The 16,414-nt window shown below is 36.6% G+C and overlaps 2 protein-coding genes across 8 annotated transcripts in view; both read left to right on the top strand.

Moving 5' to 3' along the window:
- Positions 1–5,890: 5,890 nt before the first annotated feature.
- Positions 5,891–11,439, top strand: LOC100646791 (thyroid adenoma-associated protein). Its single transcript, XM_012312582.3, has 13 exons — positions 5,891–6,039; positions 6,162–6,414; positions 6,487–6,627; positions 6,686–7,330; positions 7,396–7,815; positions 7,887–8,129; positions 8,212–8,571; positions 8,632–8,910; positions 9,514–9,711; positions 9,786–9,973; positions 10,039–10,736; positions 10,797–11,059; positions 11,129–11,439. Exons 2-13 carry the CDS (start codon positions 6,247–6,249, stop codon positions 11,432–11,434), a joined length of 3,909 nt encoding a protein of 1,302 aa, XP_012167972.2. The 5' UTR covers positions 5,891–6,039; positions 6,162–6,246; the 3' UTR covers positions 11,435–11,439.
- Positions 11,440–11,818: 379 nt separating this feature from the next.
- LOC100644687 (uncharacterized protein CG43867) overlaps positions 11,819–16,414 on the top strand; it is a 98,871-nt gene continuing 94,275 nt past the window's right edge. For all 7 annotated transcript variants that reach the window (XM_012312588.3, XM_012312592.3, XM_012312590.3 and 4 more), the window contains exon 1: positions 11,819–12,110. The gene's annotated coding sequence lies outside the window, so the exon portion shown is untranslated. The remainder of the gene's footprint in view (positions 12,111–16,414) is intronic.

The following is a 16,414-nucleotide window of genomic DNA, read 5'->3' as shown; positions in this document are numbered from 1 at the left end:
AGGTTCTCTCCATCCTTTTAAGAAGTCGAAATTCGGTTGACCTCGTGTGGTTGCCTCTTGCTTCTGCTTGCATCCGCGCATAGGATCCACGTACCCGTTTGTTTCTGCCTCTTTCAGAGCTTTTCACGCAAGTGTCCCCAAAGACGTGAATTTATTTTCTCGAGCTTCACCATTTCTGTGGCCAACTTCGTATTACGCCATGAGTTTGCCTCTTGCTTTTTCCTGAGCCCTCAGCGTCACTCTCTGTCCAGTTCTTCTTACTTCCTTCTGCTCGCCTACTTAAGAAGGAGTTGCACGAAGCCAGTGCTCCAGACTTCGAAAACCATCTTCAGACGTCTACTTTCGTAATTACGAAGCAGGGCAAATTTCATTTACGAACGGTACAAATTGAAAAGACCCGATTTGCGCGATCAAAGGGACGCTTGTGTTTACCGAAAAAAAAAGAATCTCCGGCTCTTTCGGACGTCGGAGTCTCGAGGAAAGAAAATTAGCAAATGCTTCCCGAGATGCGAACGGAAATAGGTACGCGCAAGAACATCGGCTACCTCGTAGATGATTAATCCAAGAAGCAAACAACAGTCGTTTAAAACGTCTAAGAAATTCGCCTTTCGCGAAGGAACTCGGAAATTCCAAGATATCCTCGCGAGATGTCCATGGCCCCGGCAAACAACGAGATCCCCTCGTAAAGGAATAAAAATGAGATTTCTCGGTTCTTGTTACCGAATTCCTGCACGTAAGTACGCGTAGGATGCACGAGACGAATCAGCCGGCTGCCGACTATCAATCGCAGATTGCATGGCGTGCAACATGTGCGCCGAGCTATGATTCGCGAACGCGACATCGGCCCGCTGGAAAACAATGAAACGCGACTGGCTATGTCGCAATGTTTTTTCATATCGTCGTACGACCGATATTAACGTCGTATCCTTTTATTCCTTTTACGATCGCGAAAACCAGCACGCGTTTCTTTCAACGCGAACGCGTGTGTCTTTCTGCACGCGCGTCCTCCGTCGCCAGTACATTTTCGCGTTGTTTATTTTCCGCTTGCGCGTAAGCAAAAACCAAGTGGTCCGGGAAACGGCGTAGTTCGTAGTGGCGGCGTTTGCTCGCAGCGCGAAAACCGACCTCGGATCGGGGAGCCACTTCTCCGCTTCTTGGCGCTTGAGAAACGTTTGTCACGAACCGCGGCCAAACAAATTGCGGCCGTGAAACGGTGTATGTAAGCGGAACTTTATAATTACGTGGACTGTAATTGGGAATCTCATCGAGAGGAATGGGCAGTTCCGCGACGTAGCAGAATGGCATAAAAATTCATAGAATCGTCCGGTGCTTTTCATGAATTTTTATCAGGGATAGCAGATTCGACGAGAATCGCCCAAGACGCGATCTCTCTGTCGGCGACTCGTGAGGAGAAATCAAAACGTTTGTCGGCGGTACGACATTAAATTGTCGAATTTAATTGCGGATAGCAGACGATTATCCGGGAAGCCCGGTAACTCGTTGTTAATTGGATTCGACAAGGGCGCGGCAAATTGAATTAGCAGACGATTCCCGGTTATTTACCTGTGCGTCGGACAATTCTCCGTCAGACACGTCAAAAGCGGCTTGTACCTTATCCGTTGAACCAGTCCACAGACCCCCTCCCCCTGTCCGCGTACAACAATGGAAATCCCACGTTTCAGACGTTCTCCAAGCGTGAAGCAGAACGTCAAACACTCGTCATACGCTTTCTTTCTTTCCCGGAGGGCCTCGCGATTACGCGTCTCGAGCGTCGAACAATGGAAGGCTAAGTTCGATCATTAGGTTCGCGAGAGATTCCCAAAAAATTTTTAACGAGTTTTAATGGCACTCGCAATTACCGATAACCATCGCGGTGCCTCGTTTACGCACGCGAGAAACATTCCTTCACAAGAACGTCTCGGTTAGAAAAGAAAAAGGCCTTCGGAGACAGAATGGTCGGAAACGTCCTGGGATCCTTCCCAGGAAGATGTATGATTAAAGGAAGACAACGAATGTTGTGCAACACCGAAGGATTCGTCTTTTCTCTGGCGACAGAAATTAACGGCGAGCAGCGCGGCCAATCTTGTTGTACGATCATAGAAAAATCAAGAAAGGTGTAGGAAAGATAAAATAAGATATAATAAGGAAAAAGAAGGAATATAGAGATCCACGATATAAGAGGATCATAAAATCAGCCAAAGCATGAAATTTATTTATCGTACCTTTATATTTAGGGATTTCCGGTTGAGTAAATTGGCGAAGACTTCAGGTAAGGTTAACACAGCTGTTAAAACAGGCAGAATATTGCATGCAACATTGCCTGTCACCGTATCGACCAGCAACACCGCTATTTGATCCTTCAGTTTAGGAGTTCCCTATATCGTAGAGACTTCTTTATCTTAGATCTTACGAAACGTTTTTAGTATAGAGCACTACGTAGTTTTTGGGGCAAACGGGAAATTGCGAAACGTATACCTTGCGATTTATTATACGAAAAATCGATCCCGTGTAACGAGAAGAACTCGTATCTAAAAGACGTTCTTAAATAGGTTCCTGGTTCTCATGGGCGCGAAAGCATTCATCCGGTTTGGGGAAAACGTATAGATACGGTTCGCGCGATAAGCGCTCGACAGACGGTTTCTGTCGGCCCCAGTTAAATGTCACGTTTCTACGAACAGGTACGACGATAAACACGCGCCAACAGCTTCCATTGCCTCGCATTACGCCCACTATCGTGACAGAAACGAACTATTTTCGCCCATTATTCTTTCACACCTCGTTCTCCTTTCTCGAAATTATCAAGCCTATCTTTGCACTTTTTCTAAATAATACTTCTTCTTGGCCTATTTCCTTTTATCATGCATACCAGCAAATACGATCCTATTTTATCATGGCGAAAAATTCCCGACGGCAACGAGCAGGCTGGACAACCATACCGACTGTTAACTCCACTGTTCGTATCTGCGACCGAAACAAAAACATCAAAGAATTAGTTACCAACGGAATTGGTAGACGAAAGTGACTCGATTTACACAAGTAGCTTCTGGGTTGCTGCTAGTGCGATAAAAAATGGCCGTATTTTGTTTTCTTTTATTGGGCGCGCCACCTCCACCTACGTCAGTTAGACGAAAATGTTTGCACGGTTGTATAAAAAAGCGCAACGTTGTGGAAGTCAGAGTCGAGAAGCAGAAACATTTCGACCGTCCGGCGTTCTTGTTCCGATTTAAATAACAACGAGGACACCGGGCATAATAAAAAGAAAAGAAACATCGAAGAAGAGTCGTGTAAAGAGGGAGAGAGATGGCCAGTTGCCTCGGTATAGGTCAGTTACGCAATAAGACCGCGGTACAGTTAAAATTAGTCGAGAACTATATGAAAAAGTAAACCGAGTGCAACTGAGGCCGTTGTCCGAACGTTGTGTACCAAGAACCTTTTTCCGTCCCCGTCAACAAACTTTCTATTCCTAATCGCGATTACCGTTTCATCGCGAGTTCACGTGACGAACGGTTAGTTCGTAGATAAAAGATCGACTTTCATTAAGTTGGAATTTATTACAGTAAACGATGCGAAGCAGTATTTACTTAATTTACTTAAATATAATATATATTGATTAATTATAATATAATACTGCAATTACTTTAATTATCGGTTATTTTTCGATACCGATATTTCTCAACTTCGATCGATTCGTTGAATTTCACGAACGTCCAACTGATCATTAACGAGTACGAGTACGAGCAAACATCGTATGTATTTGATTTTTCTTTTTTTACCAAAGGCTATCGTATTTGGCTGTCTTCATTTCATTTCATTAACATGCACGATGTTACGTACGTTTTTAACATATGCAATATACATTTGTGACTAAAGTTAATAAAGCTATTTATGATTAATTTTGATGGGATGGAATTGATAATGAAACGATGACATTGACAATTATTAGTAGTCGAGTTAAATTATATAATCCTTTTATGCAATTAAAAATGGCATATATAACTCCCGCGTTTAAATTAATCTTGTTTAAATGTTATTGTTTCGCTCATGAAAGTTTTACAATAGAAGAAACAATAATAGCGAGATAATCACGTTTATTCCATTTGAAAGTACTATAAATTAAAGCAATAGATGTCAGTACTGTATGAACGAGTCCGTTTTTTCCTACTGTAGGTACTTACGAAAGGTACAAAAGTATACAAATTTTAATATTTTGCCTTTATTCAATATAGCACGATAAAATATATTAATTTCCTGTTGTTTATTAAAAGAAACGACAAAACTGATCAAACAAAACTCCATTTCTTCCCAAGGTAATCTATCATAGATTGATTCGAACTGTCGTTTTAATATATGAATATTTTGTGCTATAAATTTTGCTAGGAATAAAAACTTTTTATCTACTATTTCTGTGTTTGAATACTCTGCTTTTAATAGGCTAATGCTTTGAAGTACTAATTCAATCCGTTCTTTGATATTGATAACATTATTCCTAAAGCTTTGATATTGTCCATAAGTATTAAAGAAGAAACAGAGGTTTATTAATGTATTTTCAACAAAGATTTCTATTTCTTCTGACAATGGTACATCCCTTAGCTTTAATTCTTCATAAGGTATAGAAAGAATTCCATCCAATTCTCCCAAATGAATAACAAAATAACTACCTGGCCATTTATTGATGAGTGTATCAAGAAGATGAATATTGCCTGAACGTATAGCATAGTACAATATATTATGGCATACTTCATTTTCATCATTTGGTAGCACAGTGCTCTTCCCAATATCAACAGATAGATTATTTAGAATTTTACTGTCATTACCAAATAAATATTCTAAAATTTTTACTTTATTGTGTTTATATGCTAAGATAACTAAGTTAGTATTTTTAATAGGGTTGTTAAAACTATTATAATAATCTCTCAAAATTATTTGATCTTCTATACTACTTATACAATCAATAACATTACTTAACTTTTTTAAACTATCAACATTACCCCGTAATATCGCCTTTTCGAGTTCAATTAAAATCAGGAGATAAAGTTTTTTAGCTTTCGTATTTCTGTAGTAGAGCCTTTTATATTCGTTGTTAAAGTATGGAAAGGATTTGTTGAGGTATTACAAAGAACTTTATTCTAATATTCACATAACTTAGCTCGCCACGTGAGTTACTCGTCGGAGGCCTAGGTCATGAAATTTCACACTGCACTTTTCTCTTTTATCTCAACGGAGTCTTAGGGCATCATGCGACGCTCACATGCATACCAAGGAGGGGACAGATACTTATGTGTGCTTTCGCTCTACTTTCCTTCACTCTCGCACGTGTTGAGTTGGCAACTAAGTGATTGCGGATTTTGACAATATTACCTAATGACAAAATCCGCAATCACTTAATTGCCAACCCAATACAATACAAATATACTATATATTCAACATTCTTTTATGAACTTTTCTTTTGATATGTAAGAACGTGATAAAAACCATCTATTTTCTTGATAACGACTAGCATGTTGTTCGGATACATACATAACTTTCTATTTTGATAGTAATATTTAAAAGCTTAATGTTACAGCGTTCAAAACTAACTATTGTGAGAACTTTATTTTTGGTATCGGTTACTCTACCACAAGTTTTATTCAAAGTTTTCTTCTGTGGCACTGCGTTGTGATTTTTTCCATTTTTTCATTTTAAGAAACTTCCTCTCAAACTTTTTTTTCCCCAAACTTTTGTACACTTTTAATTAAATTTTAAAAATTTTTTATGGTATGTTTCTACACGACACAAAATTATGACTTTTCTTTCAACAATAGAGTGTGTTGCTCTAATATTCAGTGATGTCATTCATGACATCGTAAAAGTAGAGAGGAAATTCCCTCTCCAGCAGAAGTCACATCAAGTATAGATAACGACGAGCATGCGCACTAAAGTAACTTTGTGATAATGCCATGCGGCTAATAAAGGAACTAAAATGCATCATAACAGATCGGAATAATAACATTCCGCATAAAAAATTGGACAAGTACTGGACTTCTGTATATGTACGATCGTGTATGTAATACTGCAATATGCATCATTGATTGAAGATATAAAAAGCATTGCATGCCACGTCTATTATATAGCAGAAAGAAAATATATATCTATACCTCGTCTGTGTATGTATTTTGCCTCAGGCGAGGAAGTTTATCATCCACAACCTCAACTGTGATATAGTACATGTGTTTTTCTGGGATCTAATACGAAAGAGAGGGAAACAATATGTTTACATCAGAAGAAATAAAGAGGCAATTAAAAGATTTGTTAATATTGAAACGTAATGGTGAATTAGACACTGAGGAGAAGCTTCTTAACTCGAATAATAAATATTGGAGAAATTGTATCATGTATGATAGTTTGGAACATTATGTTTATCATTATGATGAAGAGGTACTAACTTATAAAAGATAAATTTTTAAACAATTTCGTCTGTTTATTATATAACGTTAACTTTTATTTTAGATAAAATTAAATACACTAGCCCTTATAGTAGAATCAAAGAAGAGCACTTTAAAATTTACATCTCAAGAACTTGATATAATCATCCTGTTTCTACAAGTCAATTTTAAAGAAAATATAGAATTTGTTCCTCTAATAAAAAAGGTAAGATTACTATAATGGAGATCTAAGTTTCCTATGAAACATAAATTTGTTTTTGTAGACTTTAAAGCGAATGAAGGACAGCTTAGCTGTCATGAGGCGGCAATATGCACAAGAAGAAAAAATGAGAAACCATTATAAAAAAAACTGTAGTTCATCAGAGATAAAACAAGAAGTGATGGATGAATCATATAAAATATCTTGCAATTTAGAAAGTGATATAAACATGTATAGTTGTAAATTTGAATCTCTACGTCAGATGTGCATATGTAGCCCTGATGCAACATATAATAGGAGGCAGTATTCTCTACAGATATTGCTCTTAATGAGAGATTTATTAGATAATGAATTTAAACAAGTTATTTGGAAGGCTGAGCAAGTGGAAGCAATATTTAACTTAATGTTATTAGATACATATGAAACAAATAAAGTAATGGCTTTCAATCTAATAAAATCAATAGATCCAAATTTATTGCAATTAAATAATGAAGGTCGTGTTCGTGATATTATCATGGTTGCTATTGAATTAGGCAATAGTGTAAGACCTATTGATACTATTACAGCTGTATATATGCTGAAAGTTAGTATACTGTCACCTATTGTGCAAAAAGTACTTGCAAACTATTTAGATCTAATAATACAGTTTGAAGATATAAAAGAAGCAACAATACTACAACTGATACTAATTTTGTTGAAAAAGTTGAAGGTATTTGTGCCTATTTATATGACTTAATTATTTTATGCAGATAGCTATATAAATTATTTTTGTAGGATTCCTTGACTCTAGCAAAAAAGAATATAGTGAAAACTGTTATTAAACATTCTTTGTATGGCTATCTTTTCTGTATAAGAAATTTGTTATATGAATGCAATTTGGAGAATGCTGGGAAAGAATGTTTATGGCAGAGCACTGTAACAGAATTAATATCCATATCTTTCGAATGCAGTCATGCAGTTTCTTTAATAGTAAATAATTCTTCACCAGAGGGACATTTACCAATGGAGTTGAATTCACAAGCTATTAATGAAATATGTAATTCTGTGCCTGATAAACAAATAGTAACACCACAAATGGTATTGCTTTGTTCTTGGCGTACTGTAAAGGAAGTTAGCTTATTGTTTGGTTTGCTTTCCACTAAGGCACCTATATGTGAAGACAATCCTTCCACAAAATTGTTAAATGAAGAGCAAGTAAAATTTCACAATTTGTATTAAAAGGTTATTTCTTTAGAAGAAAATAAGACAAAGCAAATTTTTAACAGATTATCAAAATAGGAGAACATTTTGTTTCCTTGCTTACTGAAACAAAGCATAGAGGAGCATTTGAACAGGCTCATGTAGGATTCAGCCAATTGTGTTCTCGACTATGGCGTTTAAGTAAAACAAATCTAAATGAATTACCTAAATTGTGGTTGCATCAAATTTTAATTTCCATCACGGGAATTAAAGAGAACTCAAAATTGTGTGCAACCAGAAGAAGTATAGGAGTACCATTCATGATACAGGTAAATGGGATCAAATATTTCAGTCTTGATTTATTTTTTACATTATTTTATGAATCTTATTCATACGAATTTTACTTAACAGGCTTTACTATCTACAGAACCTCGTCAATACAAAGATACAAAAACTACAACCTTTGATTCAGTGATAAAAATTCTGTTAGGACTTACACAATTGAAAAGTGGAAATCTACGGGGAAAAGTGCAACATCTGATATACTCAAACTCTGTTTTTGCACATTATGAGAACTCACTTGTTACATTGAAGTACAACGATGATTGTCCTGTAAACGAAAATATCATTCAAGTCACGGAAATCAAAACACATGCTCTAAATATCTTAAGAGCAATTTTTCGACATTCTCATCTTGCAGAAGTAGTAAATAATTATGTTGAAGATGGTTTAATAGCGGCATTTAAAAGTTACGATGCTGCAACATGGGCGGTAAGTAAACTTCTTCTATAATGTGAAAATGAAATAATAAATGTATGCTATCCCTTACAGGAAAGAAACGCAGCAACATTACTTTTTAGTGCACTTATTACTAGAATCTTTGGCGTTCAAAGAACGAAAGACCATATCAATCTTACCACAGATAATAAAATGAATTATAGAGTATTTTCTGAAAAATATTCTAATCTATTATCCTTCATTTTGGATCAATTGCAAACATTTGTGGCAATGGATGATACTCTTATAAAAGCCGATATACAATCGATATTACTTTTACTATCACGGTTATACTGTAGTAATAATACGGAACCTAGTGATATTCAACGGAAGGTAATTATAAATGTTTCATACGGTAATTTAGCTTAACTCTTTATGCACTATGGTTACTTATACGCGATCGTACTAATTTTACCGTACGGTTTACCTGTCGCGTATATGCAACCATGAATTTGCAGATTATGCATGCCCCTGAACGATAATCTTTTCGTATTGGCATGTTTGATCTGTGTTCGCCATGGTATCAAAGGCTTATTATACCGTCTTTGTATCATTAGCGGCTGCAGCAATGGACGAGTATATGTAATTGCGAATAGTCAACGGTTTTGTTCCTACTATCACGAGATAGTCTTCGAAATTTTCTCTCTTTCCTCATGGCATTAAAAGCCTTCTTGTGCAAGTACTAGAAAGCGGAAACTCCTTATGATAGTGGAAGTGGTGATGAAATGAAGAATATAACTCCACCAGAAATATAAAGTATATCTATAACTACAAATCACTTTTTGTTTCTTAATTATTCTCCAAACCGATAATGTTTCTGAAATATCATGACTAAGGATTTAAATAACTTGTTTTCCCCCTGTTACACAGACAAACAATGCTAATCACATGCTCGTACTTAAAAGTTTTATAACAAAAGTTATACGTCTATTTCAGGTCAATGATCTTATAGATTTAATTATACAATGCGCAAAAAGTGCGATATTCGAAACACGGAAATTAGCAGCCAGAGCACTTGTACCTTTATTAACAACACAATCTGTTCAATATGTTTTAACAAAAATAATTGAGAATATAATATCTGCAGGGACCAACTATTCATCCTTAAATTTAATACATGGTTATATGTTGCAAGTATGCATATCAGTAATGAACATTTCTTTAAAATACTAATTGATTTTTAAATTAATATTTTTTAAATGTTATAGATATATGAAATACTAATATATTTCAATTTTAAATCGTTTGAATTGGTTGATGTAAATTGGGATGAATTTTTAAAACGCACAATTTGGATCATAGAAAATCTGGAGCGAAAAAATTCAAAACCGCCAAGTTTTTTATTGGCTGCACATTATGTAAATGTTTGCAATAAAATATGTGAAGTAGATAGAACGTAAGGGAAATTATTATTAAAAATTTCGAATTATTAACAAAATACTAGAATCGTTTCAATTGCAGGTATGTGATACGAATGTCCCCGATGCTATATACCGTAATTTCACATTTATTAGGTGAAAAATTAAAACAAGGACCTGCGCGAGAACTGTATAAATTATCAGTAATTAGATTCATTCGATCAATATCGAGAGAAACTTCGCTAATTCAACAGTCCATAGTAATCAAAATATGCTTGCATAATTTAAAAGTTCCTGAAATGCAAATTGCTGCATGGTCAATTGTTTCAGAAATCATTAATGAAGTGAAATATAGTGATGTACTACAGACATTATTAAATTATGGTTTCTATGAAATTCGCAACTCTATAGAATGTTTTCATAAGTATAGTCCAGAATTGCAAGATGCGATATTTGATTTCCTATACAGTAGCCTAACATGCATTAATCAAACTGAATCCTCTGATTTCACGAGAAGAATTGATATTTGTAAATTTGTATTAAATGAAATACGTCTACAGGATAATAAAAGTGGATACTATGAGAGAGACGGCTACTTAAGATTATTGGGGAAATCATATGTGACTTTAGCTTCTTTTAACAAGCATGATGGAGTCATTAATTTAGAGTGTACAAATACTGTATATAGTAGCTTCTGTGATAATCTATGGATCACAAGTTTGAGTGGAGATTTTAGAAAATCTGCATTTGAAATAATGGAGGGTCTCTTTCTAGCATGTTATAAATGTGAAGAGTATCAATGTAAGTTATGAAATGTTAAAATATTTTTATGTATACAATCCTAATTAAATATGATCACAGATGTACAGATTCAGTGGTGGACAACAGTATTACAATTGTTACTGGACAATAATCGCGAAATACGAAATGAAGCATTCTCTTTAGTTGATCATGTTCCAGTACATTGTACAGTGATTAATGATCGTTCATATATGAATTTACTACTTTCCAAATTCTTAGAATGCAATATACGTAATAAACATCCTGAGTATATGTGTATTGCGCTTTTTTATTGGAGTACTGCATTATTGGATTATATGGATTACGAAATGGATGATACAGATGTAAGTAAATATCATTTAAAGTATTAAAAATGTGAAAGATACCGTAAATGTAATGTTATTTCTTTTAAGGTGTTCAACAAATGTACAAATTATGACTTCTTTGAACCTTTAGAGGTATCAAGGACATGTGCTGAGTTTTTAATAAAAAATATGAAGTGTTATATAGACATTATATTAACAGATGACGCTATAAATTGGGTCAATTCACTTTTGAATGTCCAATTTCAAAAATCCATTTCGTTTAGAACGCTCGTGAAGAATTATGAAAATTACATGCCTACTCTCGAAAATAAATTACACGATATTTTGAACCCGACTTACAAAAATAAATTATTACAAATTTTATCATACGAACAATACAAAAATATATTATAAAATGTTTACATAAAATAAATCGAATTTTTTTAATAAAATATAGTCGCAATTTTTTTATTCAACCACGGCAAAAATATAAGCACTTAAATTTACATGTTATCATTGAATTGCAAAAAAGATGTATTTGAAGCATTATTCGCAAAAGAACCTCACCGAAAATAGATTCCGCATGCCAAAATTGCTCTATTTGTAAAATAAAGAATACATTCACAAAGTAAGAAATTCTGTGACAAATTGAGGAACTTTTAAATGAAAAGATAACGTCTTTTTAAATTTAAAAAGAACGGAAGTAAAGTGGAGTTAAATGTCGTTTGGGGAAATATCCCCAGGTGTTAGTGGCTAGAGAGTTTAGTTGAACCGCTTGGCGCAGGTAGACGCCACCGTCGCGGCTCGACGTTTGCCGACTCGGTACGTATTTCGTGACATTATACCGCGGATCCGTCGGATTTTCGCGTTTTTCGCGCCTCAGCGTCGTGACCGTCGAGTATTAGTGTGCGCCGACAATCTTTATCTGCGTTGAACGAGAGGCAGCATGTCCACGAGTGTTCGAACAGATTAAAACGGAGGAAAAAGCAGCTGAGAAGATAGTGGCCGTGTGTGTACCAGGCATGGAGTGGACTCAGTGCGCTCGTTTCAAATCGTTACGAGCCGTTACCGCAGTCCCAGTCGAACCAAGGTGAGTTCCGCCGACATAAACACGCGGGATCGCGTTCCATACATTTTGTTTCACTTTCATATTGAACTGTTATATCGTTCCTAGAAGATCCTGTCCATTCCTTCATTCCCTGTTCTATGTATGACCTACTTGTTGTACAAGCTGTCATCTCTCGATTAGAATATTTCTGTCTGAGACCGAGCTGTGTTCCGCGATTGAACTCTTCTTGCCCGGAATCGTGCCACACGATAGCCTTTCTCGGGTAGGTTTTCATGTAAAAAAACACATTGAGAGAAAAAGAAGAGTTAGAGAGAGAGAGAGAGAGAGAGAGAGAGAGAGAGAGTGAAAGATGCAGAGAGGGAGAGAGAGAGAGAGAGAGAGCAAGAACTGGGAAGGAGCGTGAAACGGAAAGATCAAGCGAGAGCAGCGAGAACAAGTTTGAAAACTAGCACTGCCAGTCCGTTGAACATCTGCGATTCCTAAAGTGCGTCCTTCCAAACACGGAATGTTAAATAGCCTTCGCGCTTGATCAACTAACGGAGCCTTCTCGAATGATCTTTCTTGACCTGTCTCTCTTTCTCCTCGAGGAGAAAGGTCATCGGTCTCAAATTCATCTTTTGTCCACGCCTTAGGCACACCAGTAGTAATGCGCAACGACATACATATTTTCCGTTGGTCCAAACTTGTTTTAAATTACCATAAGTAGTTTGATACCTTCTGCCTTAATGCGCTTGATTCTTTTTCGTAATCGGTCGAATTTCTCAATGTCAAGTTGACTACTCGTTACGTCCTGTCATGTTCGATTTGATCGCCTGTCTTGATTCGTTCGTTTCGCAAACAGGAAAATTGCTAAGCCATTTTTCTTTTAATAACTTCCATGACACTTTTAATCATTCTTTATGTTCACTATGGGCTATGGAACGGTGCATGTCAAGCAACAATTTTCGTTTGTTAACGCGTTATGTAATATAATGTACACATTTATATCTCATTATAATCAGAAGTGAAGTAAAAGAATGTGAGAAATAAATACGAGCAATTTAACGATTATTTTTTGAAGCGTAAAAGTTGAATATTTGATAAATTAATAGCTTTTTTGACATCACGTATTTGAAATGTAAAAATATTTGCTGATCTCCTTTCAAGATTTGAAAATTGAAGCATTGTTTGACAATTGAACAATATTTTTAGCTAAAATCATTCATTACGACATTCGTTTTTCAAACATTAGCCACAGGGATTACGCAGGAAAAGAGCATTTCATAACGAGATCATTTGCATTGTTCCGCTTATCTAGTGTTTTTAATAAACGATGATGAAGAAAACGACACTACGTTTGGTATACCCGATTATTTGCATTTTTCTCGCTTCTTCGCTCTTTTTCTTTTTTTCGCCTCTCCGGCTGTTCCACAAGAGAAGGAGGAATCATTTACTACTTACAAAATTACATGTATTAACTGTTTCTACAGAACGCATTGGCAACATTTTATTAGAAACTAACTCGTTGTTTGTCAACGAATAAGCATCGTTACAAGGTCTGTTCTTTTTAGAACGTAGTAATTAAGAACCGGTAATTTTAGGGAATTTTGTTTATGATCGACGATCGATGAAAATGATAATGCAATGTGTAATATCATGTAATGTATTTCCTACTGCGAATATAAATTTTAATCATGGACTCATACATATCATAAAGAGTTACATCTATATATCGTATGCAGACCCATAAAAAGCTACCCCCACAGTAGTACCAACTTCTGCATATATACGTTACGAAACACGCAACCAAGCAAGATTCTTAATTTCTCTAACGTAATTTATTTTTCCGGTTTATTTTCGATTTCATTATCACGATACGCATTAAACGTCATACGGATAAGGTCTCGTTTCGTATGGGAAGTGCAGCCAACCTTTCTTCTCTTCTTGTTTAGTTCCGTGCTCGCGGGAAACAATTGGGCGTTCAGAGAGCAGGAAAAGGTCGAATATACAACTCACGTGTCGAGGGTCTATTTGTTTTATCAAGCCTGCAGCGGCAACCTGCTCCCGCATTATTTTGACAATAACGCCGAGCAACCACGCGAACCAGACACAACTATATAGGCAATTTATGCAAAATGCAAGCCGCGCACTCGCCTACGGGCGCGCTTCGTGAGCGCTACCCATTACATTATAACAAAATAATGTTTAACGATTGTAATTGACCGTAACTACGGCTCGAATTCGATAAAAATGAAAAAACTCGAATTATGCGGAACGCATCGATTTGCATATACGTAACACGCCTCTCGTCGATTCGATTGTCTATGCCACACCGTACGTATTTGTGCGTTAATATTAAAAGATATCGCAGTTCATTGGAATTACTTATTTAACCTACTTTGCAAATCAAATTTCATCTATGAAGAGCAATAGTACATCGATTTGCATTCTCGCTCGTTGGTCGAAACGTATTCGTTGCTGTTCTCAAGCTTTCGTCTGACAAGCTGTCAATCACGAACACGTATACTTTGCAATCGATAATCATCCATTCCCGCGTTTTTTGCGATTCACGTGACACGGTCGATCGAGAAATTTAGTTTTCACGATGCGCATGAAAGCTGCGCGCTGTACGCATCCGTTATCGGATGGTTTCACTGTCAGTTTCGATTCCGCGACAATCAAACGCGTTAATTTCCAATGGTCGAATGCCGCTTATAATCCGGCTTCCATGTCGTGTCTCGAAAGCCTGTTCGCTTTTCACCTTCCGGTTGCCTTTCGAACTATGCGAGCCTGGTTTCCGATTTTACGACGGTATACAGCTGCACGTTTTATCTATGGTCATTGAACTTTTGCTACATCGGAGAACACAGTGAGTCTATAGTCGAAGCTACTTTCTTTTTTTCTCTTTTTTTGTGCAATGTTGCATCACGGTTCACTAAATTAGGGATATTTTTACGTCTGCGCATTATGGAACGCTCGTGCTCTTTGCGATCGACAGTATCACCTAACCTTACAAATGAAACATTTTCTATCTGCGTGTTTTCTAGCTCCTGAAATACGACATTTTCATAGATATCGATTTCGAAAATTAGAGTTGCGTGACACGTGACATCTTTATTAATATTTATCCAGTATAGTTTTGCATCTTTAAATTTCAATATATCGTTAAATTAAAATTATTTGAAAATTACTGCCTTTTACGCGTTCGAACGTATCTATCTGCTTACGGAAATTCAGCCATTGTTATTGAACAATGGAGGATACCGACGAATAAGAAAAAGCAGCCATGTTCGTTATACCGAATGTAGAATAAACGAACGGTGGAATCGAATCCGCAGTTGGGTATATACGGCCAGCCACGGTACGTGACAGATATCTTGAGGGACGTGTTCAAATACCACCGGATGATTCACGACATCGTGAATATAAGAAAATGTAGTTGGGATTTTTGTTGGGAGGTCTGGTTAGGTATAGCTCGTTGAAATTTGATCCTATCGAGCGAGAAGGAATTTTTGGCGGGAGCTTTGTGATCGATCGAGCTACTTCGAGATCTAACGATCGCCGATTCTTTGATGCCTCTGTGTGAAATTAATTTCCACGGAAAAATCCGAGATCTGCGGTCTCGAAATTCGATAGCTCTGCTCCCGTTTCTCGACTAAACCCCGGAGGAGTGAAACGTCGCGTATATTATTCGTATCATCGTCTAATCGACTTACGTAGTCTAATGGTTTCGAGTGATTACCGTGCATCTTGACGTACACCGGAAATGGTCGAGTGCCTTCTTAATGATTATTAATGTCCCTTAACGATGCTTAGTCGGCTCGATGGCCAAATCACGCCGATTAACTCTGGTAATTGTTCCTGCTGTTTGCCTCGGTTTCTCGCTGTTTGGTAAATTTGTCCTTATCTCAAATTGTAACAAAGAAAGTCGAGATAATTATCTGATTGCGTGAGTAAACGTTTACTCGGAATACTTTCGATCGAAGCATCGTCGTCATTTAATCTCCGTTAACTACCGTTTTAACGGAGCAATGTCGTTAATGATATACTATGATATTCTATGATATACTATGATATAATGATTTACGAACCGTTATTTGGCATTCCGTCCTAGTGATATAGTTCGGAAGCAAACATGTGTCGTTGTGACTCATGTTCCCGTTTAACTGTGGTGCGTGCCAAGGACATCATGTAGTTGCAGTAGATACGTCCTTGCCAATTTTGGAATCCCGATAAGCAAGTCTGTCGCCTGTGACAAATCATTTTAACGAGCGCGACAGTTTAGAGATATCGATGATGCGCTTCCTTGGTTTCGTCGTCGGCGACCTGGCCTCTGTCCATTTGGA

This window comes from Bombus terrestris, chromosome 10 (assembly GCF_910591885.1).
Source record: "Bombus terrestris chromosome 10, iyBomTerr1.2, whole genome shotgun sequence".
Lineage (NCBI taxonomy): Eukaryota > Metazoa > Arthropoda > Insecta > Hymenoptera > Apidae > Bombus > Bombus terrestris.
Note: the sequence above shows the minus strand (reverse complement) of the source record. Positions and strands in the feature narration are given on the sequence as shown.